Here is a 24,968-nt window from a genome sequence, read left to right as displayed (position 1 = left end):
AACATTGCATCTGGTGGCAGTGGGAACTGCCATATTCCTAAAAGGTGACGCTGTTCCCTGGGTAATGTTGATTGTCTGAGTATGGGTGCCTGACTTAAGGTAGGTTATGCAATCTCCATCACAGGAATTTTAAAAGTGAAAAATTGTGTAGCTTCTTTTGAGTTTTTTTTTCTATAATATATAAAATGTGGGCCCCAATAAGCAGTCCTGTTTACTGTCATGTGATCTGGGAAACAGAGAGATGATTTTTAGAGCGATGAATAAAGCAGAACCACAAAGATAAAGATAGACAAGTGAGAGTTCTGGTGGTATTTAAAACCCTGATTACAGTACCAAAGGTACTAAAGGGATATTCCACTATTCTTCTAATAAACTGACTTACTGTCTTAAGTAAGTTAGTTTTGGTAACCAGAGTCCTTAAGTTATATACAAAAAATTAAAAAAAAACTTCACATTTCATTTAATAGTAATTGAGCTGCTTAGACAATGAGGGTTCATAAATGTGAGAGATCAGTATAGGCTGGTTTGCAGAAGGAGCTAGAAGTGACCTTAAGAAATAAGGGAGTCTATGGCCATGCTACTCTGAACAAGCCTGATCCTGCCTAATCTGGGAAGCTAAGCAGGGTCAGCGGTAGTTAGTACTTGGATAGGAGACCACCTAGGAAGACCAGGTGCTGTAGGTGTAAAAAATAAAAAAATAACGGATTGTAAGCTGCTGACAAGGTCCTTACAACCTGTGAGGTCAACCAAGGGTTGCCTCGCCTAAAAAAAAAAAAAGGTAATAAAAAACATATAAAAAAAAAAAAAGGGAAAGTTTATAAGAGGAAGGAGTGTGCAGCCTGGATGTGAGCACTGTGTGAGCACAGGTGGGGCCAAACAAAGGTTCGGGGGGCACAGTATGCCCCCTTGTTTACTCAGTAGGAGAACTGAGGAAAAGAAGCTGCAGAGGCCTGGAGAAGGCCAGTGTGGACCTTGGGATTGTCAGGTATGGTGTGTGTCTCCCAGCACCCAAATTAAGTAACTTTTTACAAATTTTGTCTTGTAGACAGTAACAAAACACTGAATCCTTTTAAGGGGAAAACTACCACGTTGAATGTGGTATGAAGACAATAATTCTGGAAGAATAGGTTGAGAAAAGGAAATTTCGGGTGAGAGGCCAGTTAGGGGGCCATTATGGTAAAGCAATGAAGGGGAGAAGAAAGGATTAGGTTAGTAGAGAGAGTGCAGAGTAAAAGGCTTGGCTGGGAAAGAACTTTTTAAAAAATAAAGGGCCTGGACTTGGAAACTGAGCAGGGCTGAAGGAGAAGGAAGAATTGGGGAACTGTTGGAGGTCTGAAACCTGAGGGGCTGAGGAAGGCAAGTTAAGGAGAGGAAGCTGCCTGCAAGGAGGGAGGGAACATTCCCGGGCACTTCCGGAAGTCATACCTGGCTTGGCAGGCAGAATATGTCAACTGTGGACACCATTCTGCTAGTGTGTGGTCTGGGGCTGGTCCCTCAATCCACAGGTGCCCAGTTTCCGAGAGTGCTGCTGCTGCTGGTAGGTGGGTGTGTGTGCGCGTGTGTGTACACAGAGGGTTGCTTGCCCCTCCCCCCACTACTGAGGCTCTATTTTGCAAACAAGGAGCTGGCTAAGAACAGTCCTAGACAGTTAGAAGCAGACAGGTCCTGGTGGGGCTGGGAGGAAGCCTGTGTGTCGGGGCCCAGCTATCTTACCCTCAGTCTCCTCACACTGAGGGCAGCATTCCAGGGGCTGCTCAGGTTCCTGGACCCAGATGGGCCCACTCCGCTAATACCAACACTACTCTGTGACTCACCCTGTCTGCTTCCCTAGGAGATAGCTAGTTAACAGATAGATTTAAATTTGTTCTATTTCTTAAAGTACTTAGAGTAATAGAAAAAACTTAGAAAACTCAGAAAGCACAAAAAACTGTAAAGTAATTCTTAATACGTTGTTTCTCAGGACCATATTTTGAACAAGCTGTGCAGAAACAAATCTATTTAGAGAAATGATTCTTAGTGGTCCCCTCTACAGGGACCAGAGCAGGCCAGGGTTTTGTGAGCTGCTCAGATTACAACACTTTTCATTCTCCCCGTATTAAAACATTCTATTCCCTTGAATTCTGTGACTCCTCGGGTTCTCTCCAGTGGCTCCTCTGCCTCCTGTGACTGGGGCCCTTGGTCACTGGTGCCCACAGAATCCTGCTGATGGGCCTTGACTCCCTCCCCTCCACACACCAATCTGGAACAAGCCCGCCTTCTTCTGGGCTTTGGTTATTGTCTGCTCGGTCATGATTCTCAGGTCTGTCCAGCTCAGACTCTCTGCCCTGAGCCCCACACCATCATCTTAACTGTCTTCTGCTCATTCCCACCTTAGTGGCCCAGCCACACGCAACATGTCCAACATTTCTCCTATTGCTACTTGCACCCACTCCTCCAGATCTGCTGCATCTCCTGGTTCCCTAGCTCTTAAACGGCATCCAGGCCGAATCTATGCACCATCCTTAACTCGCCCTTTCCCTGTTCTGAACCCAATTAATCAGTCATGTTCTGGCAGCTCTCTCTTCTTAACGTTGGTGCTGCTCAGGGGTGTATGGCTCAGTGCCAGTCTGTGACGATTTCAGAAATTGAGAATAAGTGTTCAGAAAATTTTATGGCAACTGGAGTAACATTATGTTTTAGACTCTATTAATGAAAATGTGGACTTATATTTTTAAAAAATGTTTTCCTAGTAATCCACTTTAATAGTATTTTACAAAACCATTGGTCCATAATGGACTGGGAGAAAAAAACAGGGCCTTCATCTTGGGTGGAAAAACTCTCTCCTAAGTCTCTCATGGCCACTAGCCACTGCTGTCATAGGGGCCTCATCCACTGCCCGGGGCACCTGCCAGCCTCCTAACTCTGCTCCCTGCTTTTAGCCTGGCTCTCCTCAAATCTGTTCTCTATAACAAGGCCAAGTGAGTAAAAGGGCACATGTTTCCAGCCTGCCATTTAAGCACTTTCCTGCCTAAAGAGCTTTGCAACTTTCCCCCACTTTTAGGATAGTTTCCCAACTCCTCTCCCTGACCTGGCCCCTTTCCTACTGGCTGCATCTCCCAAATCACTCTACCCTTCTCCTTACCAGCCACTCTGAACTTTCATTTCCAGGAATATGGCACAGTCTCTTGCATCTGAGCCCTGTACATACTGTCCCCTTGCCTAGAATACTCATTTCTACCCGATGAATTACAAATTGTTCTTTGGGATCTAGCTTCCATAAGCCCTTCCCAAGTCCCTCAAATCCTGGCTAGGAGCCTCTCCTGTGATTCCATTTAACACCTAGATTTAGCACTTACCACATTTGTATTACAAGTTTGTTTATTGGCCTGCATCTCCATCAAAATGATAAATCACTTGAGAGGAGAGTCTCAGTGCTGTATCCTAGAGCCTGGTGCAGAGGCATTCCATACAGATGCTTGAATGAATGGATGAACCATGAGGGTGGCCGGTGCCTTCAACTTTGCAGTCAGTCTTATCATGACAGTCTTCCACTCTTCAGCTGCCATTATTTCTTCACGTTATGAGGAGCCGCTCCGGGAAGAGGACCATAGCCTCATCCCGCCTCCCCCCCCCACCCCCCCGCAACTAGCAGGGCAAGGAGAGCACTCCTGGGACGAGCCCTTTATAGCGGCAGTGCCAAGGAAATAACCTGCTTCCTGACTTAGGCGCTGCAAAGGTACCCATCATTAGGCAGCGGCTGCTTCCTCTTGCTTACCCCTCCTCCCACTTGGTGTAGCAAAGGAGAGAGGAGGCTCTTTCCCATTGGTTTCTCTGACCTCTCCCCCAACTATCTGCTAGAAGGTCTTCTCCTACCAACTGTAAGCTTGATACCAACAGACACACTTACCTGCTTTCAGTAAGAAATGTTTGCCTTTTCTGGATGCCAAGATATAGGCTGGATTACAGCTGATGAGCAAGAAGGTTTGATTTACAGTTCTTGTTTGGTCAGTGGCCTCTCTCTTCACACCCACAGCAGGCCTTTCACCCTCAAACAGGTTGGGTTTGAATGGAACCCCAAAGAGACCCGGGCCAGCCCTTCCACCCGAGGTGGCAGCAGGTGGCTGTTGACTAAGCTGCTAGTATGACTGGGACAAAAATTCAGGCTAGGAAAAGATTTGCTTAAGGCAGTATTGGTGGGGGAAGGGTGTAATGGGAGACTCATCACCCACTGAGACCTGGAGGTCAGGGAGGAGGACAAACAACAGAAAATCAATGCACTGTAAACACTTCTGGCAGAAATTTGGTGCCAAAAGCTAACCTCAGCTTCTCAGACTCACACTTTTCTAATAGTGGGTTGCTGACTAGTGCAACCAATCTGTACTTTCAGTGGTCTATAAGGCCACTTTAGGGATGTCTTTTGTTCATCTGGCATGGGTTTCTCGGGGGAGCTCTCTGTGTTCAGCAGTGGGAGGGGTGCAGGTAGCTTTGGAGCATTCCCTGCACTTGGAATGTTTTATCTGAGGTCTTGCTTAGAGATTTCGGATAGGCAGCAGTAATTGATTTGGGGCTTGAAGACCAGAGGTGGAGGGGTAAAACTGAAATCCAGCTTCCCCTCAGGAGCCAACTCTCTCATCTGGAGCATAGGATGAGGCTAGGTAGGAGAATAAAGCTGGCAAGCCATTTTGGGTCTGCATAGTACAGGATCTTATTGTCTGGCCAAGGATTTGAGAGAGAGACTTTGGTGTCAGAGACCCAGGCTCAAATTCCAGCTCCCAAGTTAATAACTGTATCTTTTTAGGCAAGTTACTTTAGTGATTTTTCTTCATCAAGGGGATTGAGATATCTACTTCATAGGATTGCTGAGGATCACATGAAGCAGTACATCATTGTGGCTAAGAATAGGCTTGGAGTGAGACTGCTTTTGAGCTGGTTTGAGTTCCAGTTTACCACTTACTAGCTGTGTGACCTTAAACAAGTTATTACTTCTCTGTGCCTGCTTCCTCATCTATAAAATGAAACTCGGAAGTAGAACACTTAGTATAGTGCCTGGCACATAAAAGCTGTTCACTAAATGATAATTATTTCCTTTCTTTCCTGGTGGGCAATGGGAAGCTGATACAGGATGTGGATGAAGTAGGGGCACAGAAGTTTACGGTAGCAAAGTGGTTTGGACAGGCCAGGGAGGTTACAATAATCCAGGCAAGACATAAAAATGAGAACATACACAGGAGGGAAGTGATGTCATTTCTATGAAGAATCAATAGGGCTTGGTTGCTGATTAAATATACCAGGAACAGATAGCAGACCTGAAACACAGATCAGCAGGAGAAAGCTATGTTATCACCCTCATTAGGAGGAGCAGGATTGGATATGTAAGGAAAGAGGGGAGGGAATAAGTTTGGCTGTTGACATGATTTTAAAGTGGCAGCCACAAAAGTGGACAGCAATGTGTACAAGACAGAGTGGTAGAATGGCATCACCTCGCAGCAGTGGTATTACCAAAAAGCAGAAAACATGTGCCAGTGAGGACGTGGAGGAATTAGAGCTCTTGTGTATTGCTGATGGGAATGTAAATGGTACAGTAGCTGTGGAATGGTACAGCAGTGTATGGCAGGTTTTCAAAAATTAAAAAATAGAATTACTATGATTCAGCAATTCTACTTCTGGCTATATACCCAGAATTGAAAGCAGGGTCTCAAGCAGATATTTGTACACCCATGTTCATCTAGCCCAAAGGGAGAAACCACCCAAATGTTTGTCAACAGATTAACAGATGAACAAAATGTGGTACACCCATACAACGGACTATTTTTCAGCCGTAAAGAGGAAGAAAACTGATACACACTACAATGTGGATAAACCTTGAGGACATTATGCTGAGTCACAAAAGGACAAGTAGTGTACAATTCCATTTACTTGAGGTACCCAGAGTAGTCAGACTCATTGAGACAGAAAGTAAAAAAGTGATTACCAGGGACTGGAAGGAAGTGTGTTGAATGGGGATAGTTTTGTATGGGATAAAAGTTCTGGAGATGGATGGTAGTCACAGTTGCAGTATGTGAATGTAGTTAATGCAACTAAAGTGCACAATTAAAAATGGTTGAAATGGTAAATCTTTTGTGTATTTTACTACAGTAAAAAGGAGAGGTGAGCACCGAAGCTAGTATATTACATTTAAACAAATAGATGGCATTGGAGGGAGAGGGGATGGTGTTGGTATTAATGTGAATTACGATAAAATCATTAAGAAAGGATTTAAAAAATAGGCAAAGTGTAGGAAATAAAGTCTGGAAATAAAATTACAAATCATCTTAGTAATAAAAAAATTTAAACAATGGTAAACAAAAACATGGGTGGATGCCAGTGTCCAGCAGTTTTTGGAAAGGGAGACGAGTGTGTCCAACACTCGTCTGAACTGAAGATGGAAGCGTGAGGCAATTGCAGAGAGAAGAAATGGACCAAGTGTCAGTCAGAAAGAGCATGCCTTTGAGAAGCAAGAGGTAAACCGGAGGACAAGGATGTGGGAGACCTGGGCAAGTGTGGGTCATGGCACCAACAAGAACCAGTTCCAAGGGGGGTTGATCCAACTGCCAGAGGTTACACAGAGATCTAAATGGCTGTGAAATGGAGCTAAGGCTCTATGTAGGGCAGTAGCTCTAAGAAAGTAGGGAGGAAGCCAAATTGCAGTGGGGTTGGCAGTAGAAAAAAAGAAAAAAAAAAACAGGTTCAATCGTAGAGTTTGGATGAAGGTAGAGAAATAGAGGAAACTGGAGCAACATTTTATAGGGAGGGGAGAGGCTAATCAGGATTTGGTCAGGACAAAAGTAGAAGAGGCTGAAAACCACAGTACAAGAGCAAGTCAGCTTTGCTGAGGGGACATTACAGGCAGAAGAGAAAAGAGTGAAGATGTGGAAAAGCACATGAAAAATAGAGGACTATGTGAAGTGGCCTTCCTCCTTAAATAACGTGTTGGAAGGGAAGGATGAGTTTGAGGTCTACTACTACTCAGTGTTGTCCTGCAACAAGCTAGTTAAAACTGCAGAATCTAGGGACCCACTCCAGACCTAGTGAATCAGCATCTGATTTTAACAGAATTACCAAGTCGATTCAGGTGCATGTTAATGGTTTGCAAACAACCGGTTTTGAAGAGTTTTCGATGTTGACTGCCCAACAAAATTACTTGGAATGATTCAGAAAATCCTGAGGCGCAGGCTGCATCCCAGACCAGTGAAAAACTCCCTGAGAGTAGAGCCCAGGTTTTTAAACCCCTCATGGGCAGTCTAGATTGGCAATCACTGGTTTAGGGCATTACAAAGCCAAACATAAGCTCACTAAAATTTGTTCAATAAATCACAATACTAGCTGCAGATGTCACCAGGAATAAACAGGAGACTGTTAAACAGCAGGGAGGCCCTAATTATGACTGAATAGCACCGACGCCAGCATAGCAGTGCTCTGTTGGGTTTAGACTCTCGCAAACACCCTATGTCCAGAAGATGGGACAGGAAACAAAGACTGAGAGATTTGATGGAGGAAGGTGAGAGAGAAGCGGGATTCAAGGAATGCAGGGCCAGGTTGGGGGGCAGGGAAGAGAATTTCCCCTTTGCAATCCTTCTAACTCTGCAACCTTTCCCTTAGCTTGGAATAGAGGAACACCCAGTCTTTATTGATGTTAACCAGCAGTGTGTGGGGCAAATTTCTGGCAGCTCATTAAGAGAGTGCTATGATACGCACCTGGTTTGAATGAGATATTCAACTTGAATTAGGTGTGCCTCAGGGCTAAAATGTCAATGCTGGGGCCATTCCTATGTCAGTGTTCTCAAACATCAGTATGCATCAGAACCTCCAGGAGAGCTTGTTAGGATAGCCAAAACTCACTTTCAGTGATTCAGTAGGTCTGAGACGGAAAGCCAGAATGTGCCTTTCTAACCCATTCCTAGGTGATGCTGGTGCCGATTTTCCAGACTGCAGAGATCATGTGACCACAAGATGATAGATTACTATGGAGACAGTGGGGACATGCTGTGGCCCAGGAAATGTCCCTTTAGTGTTGCACTGCAGTTAATTACTGCACTGTGTCATTTTAGCCTAGTGAGAGTAGAACTGGGGTGATAGGGGAGAGGAATTCCAGCTGGAACAAGGACTCGGGAAAATAGGTAGAGCCTGCTGACATGAACAAACTATTAAACTAAAGGTTCCCAACTGACAAGGCCCTAGCTTTCAGTATCTGGCTTGTGTTTAAGTCTGTCCAAATTACACAGCTGAGAACCCATCCTCCTGCAGATTAAATTACAGGGAGGGGAAAAAAAAATCTCAATCTACTGCTTAAACTACCAGTGTATTCTAACAGTCCAGTTTTTCTCCCTTTATTATGAAGTCTGAGCAGAGGGAGCTTTTTTCCTTATTAACTAGGCAAAGTGCTAGACACACAGTGGGCATTTAATACACTTACTGAGAGCCTGACTGCGTGTTAGTCAATCTTTACCTCGGGGCACACAGGCCAGCTGTCTCTTGGATATGTCTTTGCTTTCCTACTGTACTCAATTTCCTTCCCAGAGTAAAAACCTTGGATATAATCCAGGGAACTCCACTGCTTTAAAAAGAATTCTGTCCAGCTCTAACTGGCTAGAATAGGGCTACTCCACTCTTGTCATTTGCTGTCCAGAACGAGGTTCAAGTCCAAGCTTCTAGGAACTGGTTGTGCTTTCCCAAACCTGAGGACTCCAGGGCACCTAAATTTACATGCATGTCACAAACGCAGAAGGGGGTGGGTTTCAGGACACAACAGCCAAATCTGGGGACTTTCCAGCTGCCTTTGTGGCAAGTATTTCACAATACATTTTGAACTGATGGTTTTTGCTACAATTAGGTGAGCCTTGGTGGCAGAAAGGGGATTACAATATACGCACAGATGTTCTCCTTTTAAAAATCCAAGGGATAACCATGAGACCAGTGAAACAGATCTGCTGGGCCATCTGCAGAAAATCCAGTGTGGGGGAGGGGACAGCCGCCTGGACACTGAGGAGGAAGGTCCAATGGCAACTCTTGCCTAACAATTTAATGTCATAGGCCATTCACCTCTCCAGGAAGATTTCAGGGTGAAGGTCAGCCTAAAAAAGCACCAACCCTGGGTCATTTTCTCAATTCACTCTCAGAGAATGCAGAGATTACGGCAAAACTGAGCCCCTAGAGAGACTACTTGTTTATAAAATTAAGATACCTTTCCTCGCAATGACAGGAATTGGAGCCAAAAGACATTAATGTTGAACACGAGAAGCACCTTTGGATGCTTCCAAATGTCAAAATGTGAAGTTTCAGAATTTTGAAACTAATACCCACTGACAAATTCTTTTTCCTAAATATTGCCCTACTAGCTTTTTTATGCTCTTTGAGTACGTAATTTTTGTGTAAGGTATGTTACCCTTGGGGCTTAACAAGTGTAAATAATTCCAAAACTAGAGCTAGATTAATATTGCCTACTGCATCACGTTTGGAGACAAGAGCTGACCAGTGGGAGATACTTTGTCTTGGTCCCAAGCAGATAAATCTGGCAACACCAAGGTACTCAGATAAGAGCTAAATTCCTATTTTTTAAAAAAAGTTAAACCCTATTTGATAAAACTGTCAAAAAATTTTAGCTTTTGATAAGAAACTCACATCACAGGAGGAGAAGTTGCAGTTGAGCATCCAAAAGTTAGACATCGATTTTTGCATATATTCTAAGGGTGCGAAACTAATATGCACAGGAAGTGGATTTGGTGCCAACCGTAGCAGTGTCACACCTCGCCGTGACAGTAAAGGAAGCCAGGTCAAAACAGTGTCCCACCCACCTTATCCCCTAGGGGAAGAGACATTGAGTCAAGTGAGATGAGCAATCTGACAAGCCATCACATCAAATATGGGGCTTACTAGTGATGTTCACTTTACAGTTAATTTTTTTTTCTCCAAAAATTATATGGAAATGCAACTCCTAAACTAGAAAATGTGATCGACACAATGTTTTACAGGAAAAATGCTTTCTATGGGAGAATGAACTGTGAACAGTTTTAAAAGAGCGACAGGATAAAAGCTCAAAAATGTTAGCAAATAATAATGTATCAATGGGGATAATTTGACACCAAACAACTGGAGATCAAGATGGAAAGATTGGTCATTGCCCTAGAAATGGATAAACCTGAGTGAACAATAGATTTGGAAATTGTTATTGCCTATGGCAGAATTTCTACTGAATGCAATTGCTTTACAAGGTGAATTATTTAAGGTTAAACCAGGCCAGGACATTCGGTGTCTTAAGACCAGCTGACTGATAATAAGGTGGCTACCTTTTATCTAGTCTCTTCCTCCCCCAACAACAAAAACCTTCCCATGAACTAGAAATAAAAAAGAAATGAAATGGGCAGGTAGGAAAGTACCTGCTTAAACTTGCATCTCTGACTCTGGCCATGTGTAATTCACAGATGGCTCCAGACTGGGGCTGCCTCCTGTTCCTCCATTATCAACTATACTCTTTACCCACCAGGCCCCCAGTCCACCATAGGTTTTGGAAGGAGATCAAAATTAGTGTATTACAGATGTGTTTTAGATGGTGTACCAAGGACAGGGATGTATGGGTGGTGGAGGATGTGAGTTAAGAAGAGTTATTTTATCCCTGACATTGTGTAGAATTGCCACTCAGCTTTATTATTGTTCTGAAATTCTCTACAGAGCACACACACTATGACCTGCACAAGTCCCTCTGCTGCCACCACTGACCCCAACACCAACCGCCTTGGCTAATGGGGTTGCGATGTGAGTGTGCCCTGATGATAAAGGTGACACACACACGGATACATACAACTCACACATAACAGAGCCTTGCTATTTTAAGAATGTACTTTATACAAAATAACCAGTTCATATGGAAATAAATCTACAGACCTCCAAGGATCAAAAAGCTTTTTAAAAAGTTCTTTTAAAAAATTATCCAACACACAATATTGAACTAACTATTGAGGTAAGTATCGCTCTCAGTGAAACAGGGAATCAGCAGACCACGACAAAATATACACAATATAAAAATAAATAGCAGTCCCCTTTCCAGTACTGGCCAGTAAATTCACACAGCGTTTGCAGCAGGAGCAAAGAATCCCTGATCTTGTGTGTCATAGGCTGGTGGACACTGGCCTGGGCTCCCAGGTGCTGTGAGCAAGGCAGGAGGGTGAGGTACCCAAACCTCTGCTAGGGAAAAGGAGTCCCACAGAGTGTCTCAATGGGGTCAGCATCAGTGACTTACTTAATATCCACACCCCTGTTTCCAACTTTACCCAACCCCACCTTTTTCAAAAACACATGCAGGACAATTAGTTGGTTATCAGGCATTTCTACATAAAGGTTCTGAGAGTCTCCTGGTACAGAATGAGAGAAAGACTAGTCAGTTAAGCAAAGGCCTACAAAGCAGAGAGGGATAAACACGCAGCCTGGAGACACAGCTTCATATGAGATAGGAAAGAGAAGTGTTCACTCAAGTCCTGTTTTCCCAAAAGGAAAGCTGGATGAAGTGCAGTGTCCTAAGGCTGGCTGCATGGTGCTGAGTCCAATTCACGAAAAGAGAAAAAGGGGGGACCTGGTTTCTTCTCATAAAGCAAGCCACAATCACAGTCTTAGTTCCTAAACAGTGATGTGAGCCCAGGAGTACAAGCCTCTGCAAAAAATTCCAAGTACCTTCACCGAAGTGTTGAACAGAGGGACACTGTATCCCAGAAAGCCTCAACTTTAACAGCCCTCGACTCTCATGCACAGGGAACCAACTTCCGCAGTGGGGGGGTCCATGCAGAATCTGGCAGGGAGTGAACTGACAGGCACAAAGGAGGGTAATAATCCTCGAAAACTCTAAGCCTTTTGTTTCCTTGAAAACAGCTTCTCTGAAAGAATGTCAGGGTCAGGGTTCTGATACTATGCAACTGTCCCTGCCTTGGGACTGCTGGGTTAACAAGACTTCCTGTGAAGTTTCAAATTAGCCTAAAGAGCAGTACGTTATGTACAGATTTGAACGTCCATTAAAAAAAGAAAAAGAAAAAAGTTCAACCAAGTGGTTGTTTCTGATATGGTATCTGTGATGACTGTCAACACTGGGGTTTTGTTTTGGACATCTACCACCATACACTGACTCCAGGAGCAATTAGCATGGATAACAATTCCGCAGATGAATGCCATGTCAGGATGAGAACCTCCAAGGCCTGAGGGCTATGGCAGGGTGAATAGACACTTACAAAGTTGAGGTTTGACTGAATAAGGAGCACAAACGACAGGTCTTAAGGCTTCCAATAATCATAAAAATGAAGATGAGCATGGAAAAGTTTGCCCTCTGACAGCAACCAGACTGGGCTCACTGAGAATAAACTGTTAAGAAGCTCATGTGCACTATCAGAAGAACTAAGCCAACCTGGTTAAGGAGAAGAGGAGTGGCTTTTTAAAAAGTAGTATGGAAAAAATTATTTAAGAATATGCATATTTTTGTCCTTATTTATTATCCACATGCATCAAATGTAATAAACTTTAGCCAACAGCTACTTTTTAAATGAAGAGACTTTGAGGGGGAAAAAAACCCCAAACCAGAAACCTTACAAGAGTTTTTCCTTTTCTTTCTGGATCTTTCATTTCTCTTGGGTCTTGGGGAAAGAGCTTCTAACTTATAAAAACTCTAATAAAGGTTAGCCATTACAGTAAAAATCAAATAGGTGTGAAACTATTTCTCATTATCCACGGAGTGTGCTGCCTCTCCTGGGGACCGCTGAGTCGCCACTCTGACCAGGCTGCAGTTATCCACAGGGTGCAAGTCGTTCTAGCCTGGGAGCACATCTCCTTCGGATCTCCTTATACGCTACTGTACATCACACAACTGTCTTTCACTAATGGAGAAGATGGCAAATGCATCTGCTTAAGACACTTGGAAAGAGAGTTCTAGAGGAGAGAGAAAAGAGAGAGAAAAGAGAGAAAAAAAGAGCCTGCTTGGAGAATGACTAAATTACCAATTTACAGCAATCCGCTGTCACGTGTTCCTGCAATCTTGCAGCTCCTGACGGCTTCTAGCAGATCTATACTTCAAGACCAGTAAAAGCTCAGGATGTACCAGACAAGGGCTAAAGCACTGATACCTGTAATGCATAACCAAATCTCCACACGGGATGCAACAAGGCTGACAATGTTTCTGTTGCCCTCGTTCACAGTGTTATAATACAGTAGTTCAATTTATTTTCTTCCTTATTTTCTCACCTCTCTACATACCAAGAAGGGAGATTAGGAAAAAAGAATTTACTAATTTTTTCCTATATTGTTCACAGCTTCTCTCTAACAACAGGTAATGGGGGTAAAAGGGTCGGGAGAGTGAGGAGAAAGGGTTATCTTGAGCAGTGTGTACACAGCTGCTCAAATGCCACCATGGTGGAAGGAAAGGGTACAGATCAACCAACTACTGCTTCTGGCCCACTCCTACTCACATCCCAGGGTGTTCAGCACAAAACAACCCATACAGCTTTAGCACCAGGGAAGAGGCCCTACAGTTACTGTGCTCTTAGTTGAGGAAGGAGCCCGGGGCCTCACTCTAACCAGCTTTAATGTGAAAAGAGAAAGGCTGTCAGTGGCAGAATGCTCTGGGCCTAGACAAGGTCTAGCTAGGCCCAAACTAGCTGTAAAGACCAGTGGTCTTTTCCTCCTCCCTGCATTTGCACATATACAAAAACAGAAGTAGTAATGCTTCCATCATGTTAGCTTACACTAACTAGCTCAAGGGCTGACTGAGATCTGTCCACAACCCTTTTAATTTGTTCTTCCTGCAGGGATAAACTGACTTCTTCACTCTTGTAAACCAAATTATGCCCATGATAGGTTTCTAACAAGAATGAGAATCAAATGAGAACATAGCCTCAAAACTCATTCCACTTAAAAGCACACCAAATTTAAAGTGTGTTAGAGAAAAATTCGTATTGTTGTGCATCATATCTTAGAGATATCTGTGTTCTCTACCCAATTCTCAGTTCTGCCTGAGCTGTGAGGCACACTGCCAGCTCAACAAGCCCTCACTTGCATGTATGAATTTCTATTATACTGGAGCTGGTAAGTCTTGGGGTCCATTTGTATAACATGAATGTTTCCAATTTGTTTCTTTTCCTACCGATAGCATGTGTTTAGCAAACTCTAAACATGACAGTTCCACATTTCATCAAGGATGCTGGAACTGGAGGGGAAGGTTCTACTGGCCCCTCGCACAGTTGAATTTATAAGTAACTAGAACAGATTAATAAAATATGGTAGCTTTTCTACTATCCCAAAGGCATGCTTAAAAGTATGCTATTCTTTACAAAATCCTGTAATTTTAGGGCATTTTCTTTGCTTTCTTTTCTTCTTTGTGGGATATTCACAAGTCCTAACTTTGGTGGCATCTCAGCTAAAATAAAATACAGAATGTTAAACGGGGCGAATCCAGTGTAATTTACTTCTAAACCTGTAAAAAAGTAATTTAATACTGTGAGATTGCTTCCTATCACATATACAACGAATGATTCCCGAGAACTTGTTCTTGACAGCTATTTTAAATCACCATGACTTATTTTCCTATGATTCACTTAAAATGAATAAAAACTATATAAACCAAAATATTCCTAAATTCAAACTGTAAATCTATAGATTACATTTTCCTATTCAAAACTGTGCAATTTCTTTATTGATACTAACATATACAAACCTGAGTAGTCACTTCCACAAAATGTGATTTGTGCCAGAAAGCTGTGATTCCGTCCAGATCACAGTCCTGGCAGGTCTGTGAAGAGGACGATTCATTTTACCTTCTAATAAGCAAAACACTCTAGTGATTCCAATTCCTGATATTGGTTTACGACTATCTGGTAGGGCTGGTGGCAAATCAGGAAGGGCACTGCTCTCAGTCCAGAATCTGGGCCACCAGCTGAGAGGGCAGTCTGTCTTCTGGGCTGAAACTTTTGGAAGGTCATGAGAACACACTCTCTGAACTGAGAAACTAAAAACTAAACGGTCAGCAGGGCAGTGTGATGGTGCTCTCTTGGGGTGACTGGAAAGGACTTTAACTCTTAAAGGACAGCTGGCCACTGAGGAAATGCAGTGACATAAGAGTAAACCTTTCCTACCCTTTTCTCCAGCTCCAAAAGTGTTCAGTGTGATGAGACTGTAAACAGATAAGGATCACTCCGGTGCTGTGTGCCCACCAGTTAGGACTTCTGCTTCTTCTAGATCCCCACTTACCCTTCCCAGTCTATGTACAATACATTCACCACCAACAACAAAAATTATTTTAAAAGGCAACATGAAAATTCTGTAAACTGGACCCAGCTCCGAACACATTAATACTACAAGTAGTCCCTTCCCCAAATATATACCTGAGTTTAGCTGCTCATGAAAGTTTACAAGCACCGCCCCATTCTTAAGTATGCCCCTCCCCCAAGTTTTAGATGCTTTTTCCTGAACAAGGGTCTCAGGACTTGAAAAGCCATTACTAATTCCAATTCATTTGTTCTTGATTATTAGTTATGCAAGAGATCCCCAACCCAGGACCCTTGCAAGCTCTATGTTAGTTATCTATGGAGTGTGCTTCTGGGGCTCCGGAAATGGCTCGGCTCCTGGATGGCATAAAGCGGTGCACTTTGAAGGGGTGCGGCGGTGACAGGGATAGAGATGGGTGAGGATCATTCACCCAATTTCTCCATGTTCCAGTCTTCATGTGCAGCTATCCGTTTCCTTGGGGGTTATTGCCTCCTTGGACTAGCTCTGAGAAAAGCAAAACATGGATGATTTAAATAAAATTCACATTTGTGTTAACTGTTAAAAAAATTAAATTAGTCAAAGAGCTTATAGTACATGGTTCCTCTCATCTGGGAAAATGGCTTGATTTTGTTTAATCAGCCACAGTTTCCTTCCAGAGGGTGAACTCTACAGTTCTGGATCTCCCAAGTCAAACCTCAGCCCCATCACTCAGTAGCTGTAGGACTTCTTGCATGTGAAGGAATGATAATGCTGCTGCTGACAATTACTTCACGGAGGATGAGGAAAAAACTGAATAAGATACTGCATGTAGCAGCTCTTTAGCACAGTGCTTGGCACAGAAGCTGCATTCAAAAGCTCTTATTATTTTAAAATCCTGACTATCTAGTCTCCCTAAAACGCAATAGGTGGGAAGTATAAAAACAGACAAAGGATTGTATCAAATAAAAGATTTAAATAATTCCCAAACAGCTGGTTATCCTAAGAATGAGAAAAAGAAATGTGTGGCAATACTAGAGAAGCCACTTCCACCTTATCTCTTGAGCTTTCCCGCTGCTGAATGAGCTGGGAGCACAAGGCCCGAGGGGCCCTTTTTACCCGACAGCCTGTAGGACATGAAGCATTTTCCAGGAAAAGTTCCTGCATAAACAGGACACCGTACAGATGTTCCCAGAACAGCAATGGAATCATATACAGTTGTGACCCGTGAGCAACAAGGTGGTCAAGGCCACCAACCCATGATGCAGTCAAAAATGCATGTGTGGCTGAAGCTGGCTCTCCACATGCATGGATTCCCAACCACGCATCGAGACTACATATACTTATTTCCTACCACCCAGAGGAACAAAAGGAGCTGTAATTTTTGGTAATTTTTACCTGATCAAGAGAAAGTGTTGGGGGCTTATGTGGTGGCAGCTCTTCCTGTGATGCTGCTGGTGCTGGGGTCTTTGGGAAAGAGGGCTGTGACTGGACTGGACGCATCTGCATTCTACAGCCGCAAGGGACGGACAGGTAAGAATTAATGAAGACATATTAATCAGAAAGAAAAAAGATACTTCACTCATGAAAATCTCAGGCAGAAACTGCCTTCATTAGCCAGGTTATCAAACCTGGAATCATCGATATTTTGTCCCAACAAAACTGACATTATGTGCCTCTAGGTATGATGCAGTAAGTACACGACAACACCTACTATTTAGTGTTCTTGAAAAAAGTGTTTAGCTTGACTCAAACATGAAGAAACAATGAGAAGAATTCCAGAATTTGGGACACTACATGAGAACTGCCTGGACTCTTTGGAAAACAAAAGAAAACAATACAATGATGGGGTGAAATGTTGTAAATTAAGAGACTAGACAGATAGAACAAGCAAATATAACTACATGAACCATAACTGGATCCTGGATGAGGCAAAAAAAAAAAATCAAAATAAAACAAAGAATATAGCTATAAAAGACATTTTGGGGACAAACAGAGAAATTAGGACTCTGTTAGATACTATTAATATTATTTTCTTGGGTGTGATAAAAAGTTTGGAGAATGTCCTTATTCTTAGAAGATGCATGCTGTAGTATTCAGGTGTAAGGGTCACAATCTACAATTTACTTTCCAATGGTAAGGAAAAAAGGCAAAGAAAAGAAATAAAACAAGCATTTACAGAGGTAGAAAACAAATATGACAATGTTAGATGGGGGGAGTGTTTGGAGGTAGGGTCTCCTTAGACTGTCACTGGGGAGGGGGACACACTGATGGTATTAGTTTTATGATTAGGCTTCATAATTTGATGAGGAACAAAACCTGAATATAATCTCCTATGCCCCCAGGGTTTGAGGGACCTATTTTACTTTGCCCTCAGCAGAAATGCTGAAGCCTCTGCCACCATCCCACAAACGGTGGCTATCGTGTTTCCAATACCAAAAGCTAATTAAAGTCGTTTAAATGACAATTTCCATTTGCCTTGGTGAGGGCAATACCAGAGGGGGTGGAAAAATGCCAAAGATAAAAATCAGACTCCAAGGCTAAATACATTTCTATTAAGTCTCCAATATCGATTCACAGGCTTTTCTTGGTCCTAGACCACTAAAATTTATCTTTATTCCTGAGGACATTTTTCTTTTTAAAACTAACATCTATTTTTTTTCCCCCAGGGAAAAAAAATTAATGCAATCTTACCCTGATGGTCTGTATATTTCCTGGAAAGATCCCCTTATTCCACTTCCAGTGCCAATTTGTTCCATCATTACAGCCTGAAAGTGGCCCAGGCCCTCTTCCTGGCAGCGGTAGATGGGGCCCTCCTGAGAGAGGCCGTTGGGCTGGGCAGCCACTGGATGGTGAGGTGGGTGAGCAGCCACAGGGGAAGAATATGCCCTGGGCTGGAAATGACTGGCTGGCTGCTGAGGTGTATAAGGAGGCCCTGTTTGTAGCATCACACCATGAGGTGGGAAAGCAGATGAACCAAACCCCACCCCTGAACTCAGAGGAGGAGGAGTTCCATAAAGATACTCGTTGGCTGTCAATGAACTCTGTTGCTTGGTGGCTGCATTATGGTTGTCCAGGTCTAAAAATTCTTTGGGACTCTCTGGCCTCTCCATAGATTCATCCAGGTTCTCTTCCTCTGGACCAGGATTCTGCCCATCAGCTGAGACGACCTTAGCGGCCACCGCGTCCATTCGGGTTGGGGAAGTTAAGGCAGCATGCAGTGTCTCACAGCCTTGTAGATTAGCCACAGCATTCTTATCTGAGAAGAGGGGCCTTGGAGGAGTAGGCTGACTAGGTGGGGGCCCACCTGGGCTTCCTGGGGGATGGAGATGTCTCTGCCAGTCAGAAAAGCCCTGTGGACATGTGTAATAAGGAGTTCGCTGATAGTGATGGTAGGAAGGCTGAGGTGGTGGCTGGTAGGAATACCTCATGCCTTGGTGAGGGCGATACCGGGGAAAGACTCCAGAATGAGGGTTGTTAGAATGAAAGCTCCTAGGGGAAAAATGCTGAGGATGTGATACTGAGGGTTTACCTCCCATCACAGGACCCAAACCTTGCAGGCCTGGGTTGATGTGGTAATGTGTAGCTGAATTTGGGTATTCCAGGCTAGGCATGTACAAGGGAGAAAACTGGCTGACAGTGCCTCCCATCAAATTAGGGTCAGGATTGGGAGGCACAGCTGGGGTCTGTCCTGTACATGTCATTGTTTCCTGCAGTGTTTTGCCTCTGGGGCAGAGCAGCTTTTCTGAACCACTACCACCAAGGCCCTTCCCTTCTGATCCACAAGTGGGTGTTTCCATAATCACACCATTTTCCGGGAGAGCCCCTCTATTTGCCAGAGTGGAGAGGTCCCTCATACATCCCTGGGCTGCTGGGCTGGTGTAGCTGCTCTCCGAGGGCCAGGTATTCTTGCCCTGTATTGCCTGACAGTTGTCACCAGATGCTGAGGAGTCACTTTTGAGCTCTGTATGCTCTGCTTCTCTTTCTTGTGGCGAGCTCTGCCTGGTACAGTTGGTCTGCAGGGGAGGCGTAGGGTGAGGTAGTTGTTTGAGGTACACCCCCTCTGAAGCACCAACGCTTGGTGGCTTCTCCTCAAGCCCAGGCAAGGGATCTGCTGCAAGAAAAATGGAGAACAAAGTAACAATTTAGTAGGTGAAATGACAATACTGATGGAGGTGGCAATGAAAAGAACATAATAAGCTGCCAGATAAGGGGAGTCAGGGTTAAGGTAGATGTGTGGTCATTTATGCCTTGGCTAGAAAATTTGAGGGTCCCTGAAAGCGGTCAAGATGTCAAGGCCCTTGTACACTTACTTTCATAGACCAAGAGGTAAAACCTAGTACCTCTATAGCTACTCATAAGGTTTGCCAAAGAATGGAGATATCTTTGCCTCCCTCTTCCTGTGTTGTCACTTTCAGTTAGTGAGAGGGTGTGAAATGATTCATGGCTCACAGACTATAAGCAGATGCATGTGGAGTATGGCAGGAAGGTATGGTTGTCACTAGGATTGCAGACCAGGCTGGGAGGCTCTAAAACTTGACACAATGAGGAGACCAGGGCATGATGGGTATAGGAAGGCCGGTTCCCTGACTTGTGCCCCATCACAACATAAGCTCCACAGAAGCAGGGACTTTGTTTTGTCCCACAGCACACCCTCAATAACTGCCCAAAATGGGAAACAGATATTTGTTGAATGAAAACATTCATCTTGTCTGAATGTCTTGAAAACAAGATGCCTAGAACATAAAACTCAAAAACCATCTTTTACCTATTAGAGAAATTTAATAAATCCAATGAAATTAAATTACTAGACTCAAATGCTTAATTATAACCTCAGTCTTATTATTATATTCTTTCTAGTAGGACAGAGTAATTGTCCAGGTGTGGTCAAAATATAATTTTGGTAATAGATCTTAAGGACAAGATTAAGGATTCACAACAACTTTTAAAGATCTACTCTACTAGGATCCCAGGCTACTGATAAACTATAATTGGCTATAAAGATCAAAGGTGCCAGTTGACAATGAAAATTAAAATCTGCATTTTATCATTCATTCAACATAAAACACGGCAACTAACAAATCGCCTTTTCCAAGGTGTCATCAGTGGAACTCCACTGCTAGAGCCGATGTTCATAAAGTAGGCCTTTCCTCCAAAGAAACACTAAAAAAAGTCAGCTTGAGTTCTAGACGTACTGCCAACTTTATATGAAACCTTCATCCTATTTTATAAAAGTCCAGTCTCTATTCTTTAGTCATGTGCTGAAGAAAATTACATCCAATACATGCCAGGCATCTATCCTAGAAATAAGCACTAATTACACATAGATGATTCTTCTCATCTTTTCTTCCAGATTCAGGTTTACTCTCTTGAATGGTATTTCTAAGAAATTCCTTAAAGATTTGCTAGATCTCACTGTTTTTCATTCTTAGTAGATACTGATATATATCCAAGGAATAAAAAGATAGAAATGATCAGACTTCAGGTGATATACTCTAAACTTACAACTTGCAAGGTAGGAAATTTTAAAGGCAGTTTGATGATACAGTGGTTAACAACAGGGATGCCGGATCCAGTCTGTATGGGTTCAAACCTCAATTCCACCATTTACTAGGTAGATAAGGGCAAATAATCTAATATTTTTGTGTCTTGTATTTTCCATCTGTAAAAACAAGGCTAATAATAGTAGCTACCTCAAAGGCTTGTTCCAAGAATTAAATGAGTTAATATATGTAAGAGCCTCAAAAAAGAGTGCCTGGCATAGTTCTACATCTGTGTGGCAATTACTGTCACCAGAAATCCTTCTGGATCTTTGGACCAAAAACATCACCATGCTTGGCTCACCCCTGAGTAGTTCAAGAAAGAGGCTAGAAACCAGTTTACATTTGGCTTGTGTAAAAAGATTATTCAGCAATGAAGCTTCAAGGGCTAGAAGTCATATAAAAGTAACAGTATAAATTACCTCGGTCATTCTCAGGCTCTTGTGTTTCGCTGTTATCCTGTGTCCTCCCAGGGTTCCCCAAGGCAGGCTTGGGAGCTGGTACACTTGCTGATGTCGAGTGAGCTACCTGTGGAAAAGGGCCAGGTAAATGGGGAGGAGTAGGCTGTTGGGGGTGGTAAGGCACACCTGGCGGGCAAACGCGGGAGGAGAGCTGCTGCATGGCGATCATCTCTGGGCTGTCCATCATGGAGTCCCCTCCTTGCACCCCTCGCAGAACCTGGGACGGTGCTCCAAATAGAGGACTTGGTGCTAGAGGTGGCTGTAACCGATGTCCACCAGATTTACAGGGTGTTCGCATATACCCTGAAGAAGGAACTCCATGAGGTAGAAAGCTTGACTGTTCAGTCCACTGGTTTGGAGGAAGAGGTGGTCTCATCACTCGGGAATCCATCATGTGACCAAGAGTACGAGTCTGAGAAGGCCCTGGCCCCATAGGGGGCTTCTCATCTGGCCCTAAGGGTCCTGGGTTTGCAGCACCATGGTTTCCATTCCAGACAGCAGGGTGTACTCGATTCAGGTATTTGTATGATCGGTACATGTGGCTGGGAGGAATTTCTGAGCTTCCAGGGAAGTCTGGGGACCGGGCCGGAACCCCTCCGTGCCTGGGAGGAATAAATCCTGGTTGGAACTGAGTTGGTGGATACATATTTCCATCCTGACTGGGGCCACTTATCTGCCCAAGAGGCAAGGATCCAGGATGTGAGCCCATGTTAGAAAGGTGCATCAGCCCCCCACGCACTTGCTTCTCTTCGGGTGTGCCTAGCCTGGGTCCTCGGTGGCTGTTAATTCCAGCTGGAGCCTGGCAACAAGAAAAGACAGCAGCATTCATTAAAGCCAAAGAATAAGGTTTACCTTGTTATGTCTTTCATCTAAGTAACAGACTCTACAGAATAGGAGATGATGAATGAAATTTAACCTGGGAATAGACTGTACTGCTGAAATTTACCTGTGCAACCCTTTGTACCTCCACATTCTGAGTAGGCTGCTTACCTGCATGGCAAAAGGCTGATGCTGCTGTACAGGATCTCCGGGGTGTGGTTCTGGGACTCTAGAGGAGACATATAAGTTGGCAGGATCTGATCCTCGAAGGGGGCCAAAAGTTCCTGGTACTGTCGGCCTCTGTAGGGTATTGAGTAAAGACAAGGAGGAGGAGGGAAAAAAAAGAATGAAAATGAGGACTTTCCTGAAGATGAACATAACATAGACCACTAACACTCAGCAAAGAGTGCCAAAAAAAGGAAGACTGCTAGCACAGGGGCTCACCTAGATCAGGACTGACTTCCGAGCCCAAAGCAATCTCCTTCTCCAGGAGAGACAAACTGGTGTTTACCTCTCATTATTGCTCCCTTATCACCAAGAGCCTTTTTAGCCAATTTTTTCCCTTCATTGCCCCCCACCATGAAAATTTAAAACCACAGATACGTTGTATATCTTACGTATTGTAGGTACCTCTGTGCTTTATACATAAAAAGACTTGAGATTTTTTAATCCCAATTTTTGCCCACATCGAGAATGTGCGGTTCAAATGACTAAGAGAAAGGAGGATTTAAAATAAAGGAAGAATAAAGGAAGGACAGATGAAGGGAGAAAAAAAAAATCATCTACACACAGTGCAATTATTATGGAAGAGGAACCAATTGAAGGCTTTACTTTCCTTTGAATTCACCAACTAGGGGAAACCTCAGCAGAATTTCAGCTATCCCTTACCATCTGGTTTAAAAGGGGTGCCTGGTTAGGCATCCCACCATAATGCAGGGGACGAGGAAGGCCTCGGCCATTTGAGGAGCCCACCTCCCGAGGGAGTTGCATGGAGCTGCTGCTCTGATCATCCCCAGAAGAGGAAGCTCGGCGTGCAGGTGGCAATGACTTTCCTCCATTCTCCACGGGCTGCTGTTTCCTGCTGGGTCCTTCAGAGTCCCTAGACCGGGTCCAGACGTGGCTTCCACCACTTCGCCCAGTCCGACTCCGTCTCTTCTCCCGCTTTTCATCCTCTCTGATCCAAAATTCTTCATCTGTGTCTCCATCTTCACCAGGAAAATGCTTCATCATCGCCCGATGGAAACATCTCTCTAAATTATCTGACATCTTGGTATACTCTATAGGAAGATACAAGGATTGACCTCCATGTATAGCTTTTACAGGCATCAAAAGACAATTATACTACTACTAAACAAAAGATGCTATCGGGGTAAACTCTTGAGCTTAATTCAACTTGAGTGCATATTATGTTGCAGAGCTATGTACACAAGATGAAGACATGGCTTCTGTCCTAAAAGGTTTCCAGGCTGTATGGCAGGGACAGTGACTCTAGGACCATTACCCTAAATCAGTAAAAATTTAATTAAGCTTCAAAATATTAAATATAACCACTGAATCTGCTTAGGTTTTAAACTAAGGCATTCAGAGTTCACACACAAATAGTTCCAAGTTTCTCTATCTGGAGTCACATATACTTTGTTATAGAGAGCTACTCTGGTATATACTTCTCAAGATGATTTAAGAATCAGCTCCATCTAGATTCAGTTTCATCTGTGGTTAACTGTCTGTATTAAGGAGGCACAGCACAAACTGGACCCAGACTGGTCTAATGGATGAGAAATAAACTGAGCAGTTTGCCACAAGCTGCACTTTCCTGTTGTGTGGGATACAGGAGAGAGTCCTGGCACATACTGTATAAGTGGTTAGAATGGCCAATCCCATGGCTTTTAATACACATTCTTTTTATAGTCCTAAAGAAAAGTCTGAATCAATAGAGTGTATATTTCTAAAACAGAAGGTATTTTACTCTTGGTTCTAATGGTACAGCCCATGTGCACGCACAACAACCCCTTCCCACGTACCACTACTTTCTCCATTATATTTTCGACAATTCCTGAACATAGTCTTCATGTCATTTACAAATTCCTCCTTGGTACAGTATAAACCTCCATTCAGTTTCTTCTCCATGCTTGAAATATCCATGGGAACCTAAAACAGGATTCATTGAATCACGATATGCTAGAGCAAATGTCTCATAGTCCTTATGAGGCAAAGGAATCATGCTGTTACGAGCTGCTCAAAAGCCTGGTATATAACCAGCAATTCTGACTCTCAAGGAACAATGGATGAACTTAAAACAAAAAACAACAAAAAGCAAGAGAGCAAAATACACTCTGGTAGGTTTAACTGCATAGTAGGTATAACTACCTTAATAATCTGGTAATAGTTTGGGGCATACGATTCATCCACAGGTTCCAAAAAGGGCCAGGAATCCTTGTGAGCCTTTACCACATCTAGAACTGAGAGCCGAAGAGGAGAGCTTAACACACTCACATAGAAGTACTTTTACCAGAAACACGACAGTTGAGAATGGGAACTGACCTTTATACATGGCAGTGAAATCATCATCCAACTCAAAGCTGTAAATAACAACATAAGAAATTAATAATAACTTTGACCACCTTTCTCTTTAGCTCTCTTAATTCAAACATAGACACAGCTGATTACACCCAGTTTTAGAACAGTCCCAATAATTTTTTAAAGGATACATTTGTAACACTGATAACACCTCAGAAAATTATTAAAATGAGAGCACATTTCGGCAAAAAAGGGAATACCACTTTCCTCATCTATAAAATGATGGTGGTAGCTTAGATGATCCAGAACTTAATTTATGACCCTATAATGGTTATTTAATAGTGCATTCTTTTCCAGGTTTTATTTCACTCCAATGTCTATTTTTGTGATATAAAGAATAACAATC

General features: G+C 43.3%; 2 protein-coding genes across 2 annotated transcripts in view; both read right to left on the bottom strand.

The window, feature by feature from the left end:
- Window positions 1–1,464, bottom strand: part of SLC25A18 (solute carrier family 25 member 18) — a 13,717-nt gene extending 12,253 nt beyond the window's left edge. The window contains exon 1 of the mRNA XM_025041082.1: window positions 1,426–1,464. Within this exon, the coding sequence (XP_024896850.1) occupies window positions 1,426–1,464 (39 nt within the window). The remainder of the gene's footprint in view (window positions 1–1,425) is intronic.
- Window positions 1,465–10,912: 9,448 nt separating this feature from the next.
- LOC102886617 (cat eye syndrome critical region protein 2) overlaps window positions 10,913–24,968 on the bottom strand; it is a 57,620-nt gene continuing 43,564 nt past the window's right edge. Inside the window, exons 9-17 of the mRNA XM_015598405.2 lie at window positions 24,587–24,624; window positions 24,413–24,504; window positions 24,067–24,193; window positions 22,934–23,322; window positions 22,217–22,345; window positions 21,188–22,025; window positions 17,920–19,339; window positions 16,624–16,735; window positions 10,913–15,753 (exon numbers count right to left, since the gene is read on the bottom strand). Of these exons, the coding sequence (XP_015453891.1) occupies window positions 15,748–15,753; window positions 16,624–16,735; window positions 17,920–19,339; window positions 21,188–22,025; window positions 22,217–22,345; window positions 22,934–23,322; window positions 24,067–24,193; window positions 24,413–24,504; window positions 24,587–24,624 (3,151 nt within the window). The 3' untranslated portion in view covers window positions 10,913–15,747. The remainder of the gene's footprint in view (window positions 15,754–16,623; window positions 16,736–17,919; window positions 19,340–21,187; window positions 22,026–22,216; window positions 22,346–22,933; window positions 23,323–24,066; window positions 24,194–24,412; window positions 24,505–24,586; window positions 24,625–24,968) is intronic.

This window comes from Pteropus alecto, unplaced genomic scaffold, assembly GCF_000325575.1.
Source record: "Pteropus alecto unplaced genomic scaffold, ASM32557v1 scaffold76, whole genome shotgun sequence".
Lineage (NCBI taxonomy): Eukaryota > Metazoa > Chordata > Mammalia > Chiroptera > Pteropodidae > Pteropus > Pteropus alecto.
Note: the sequence above shows the minus strand (reverse complement) of the source record. Positions and strands in the feature narration are given on the sequence as shown.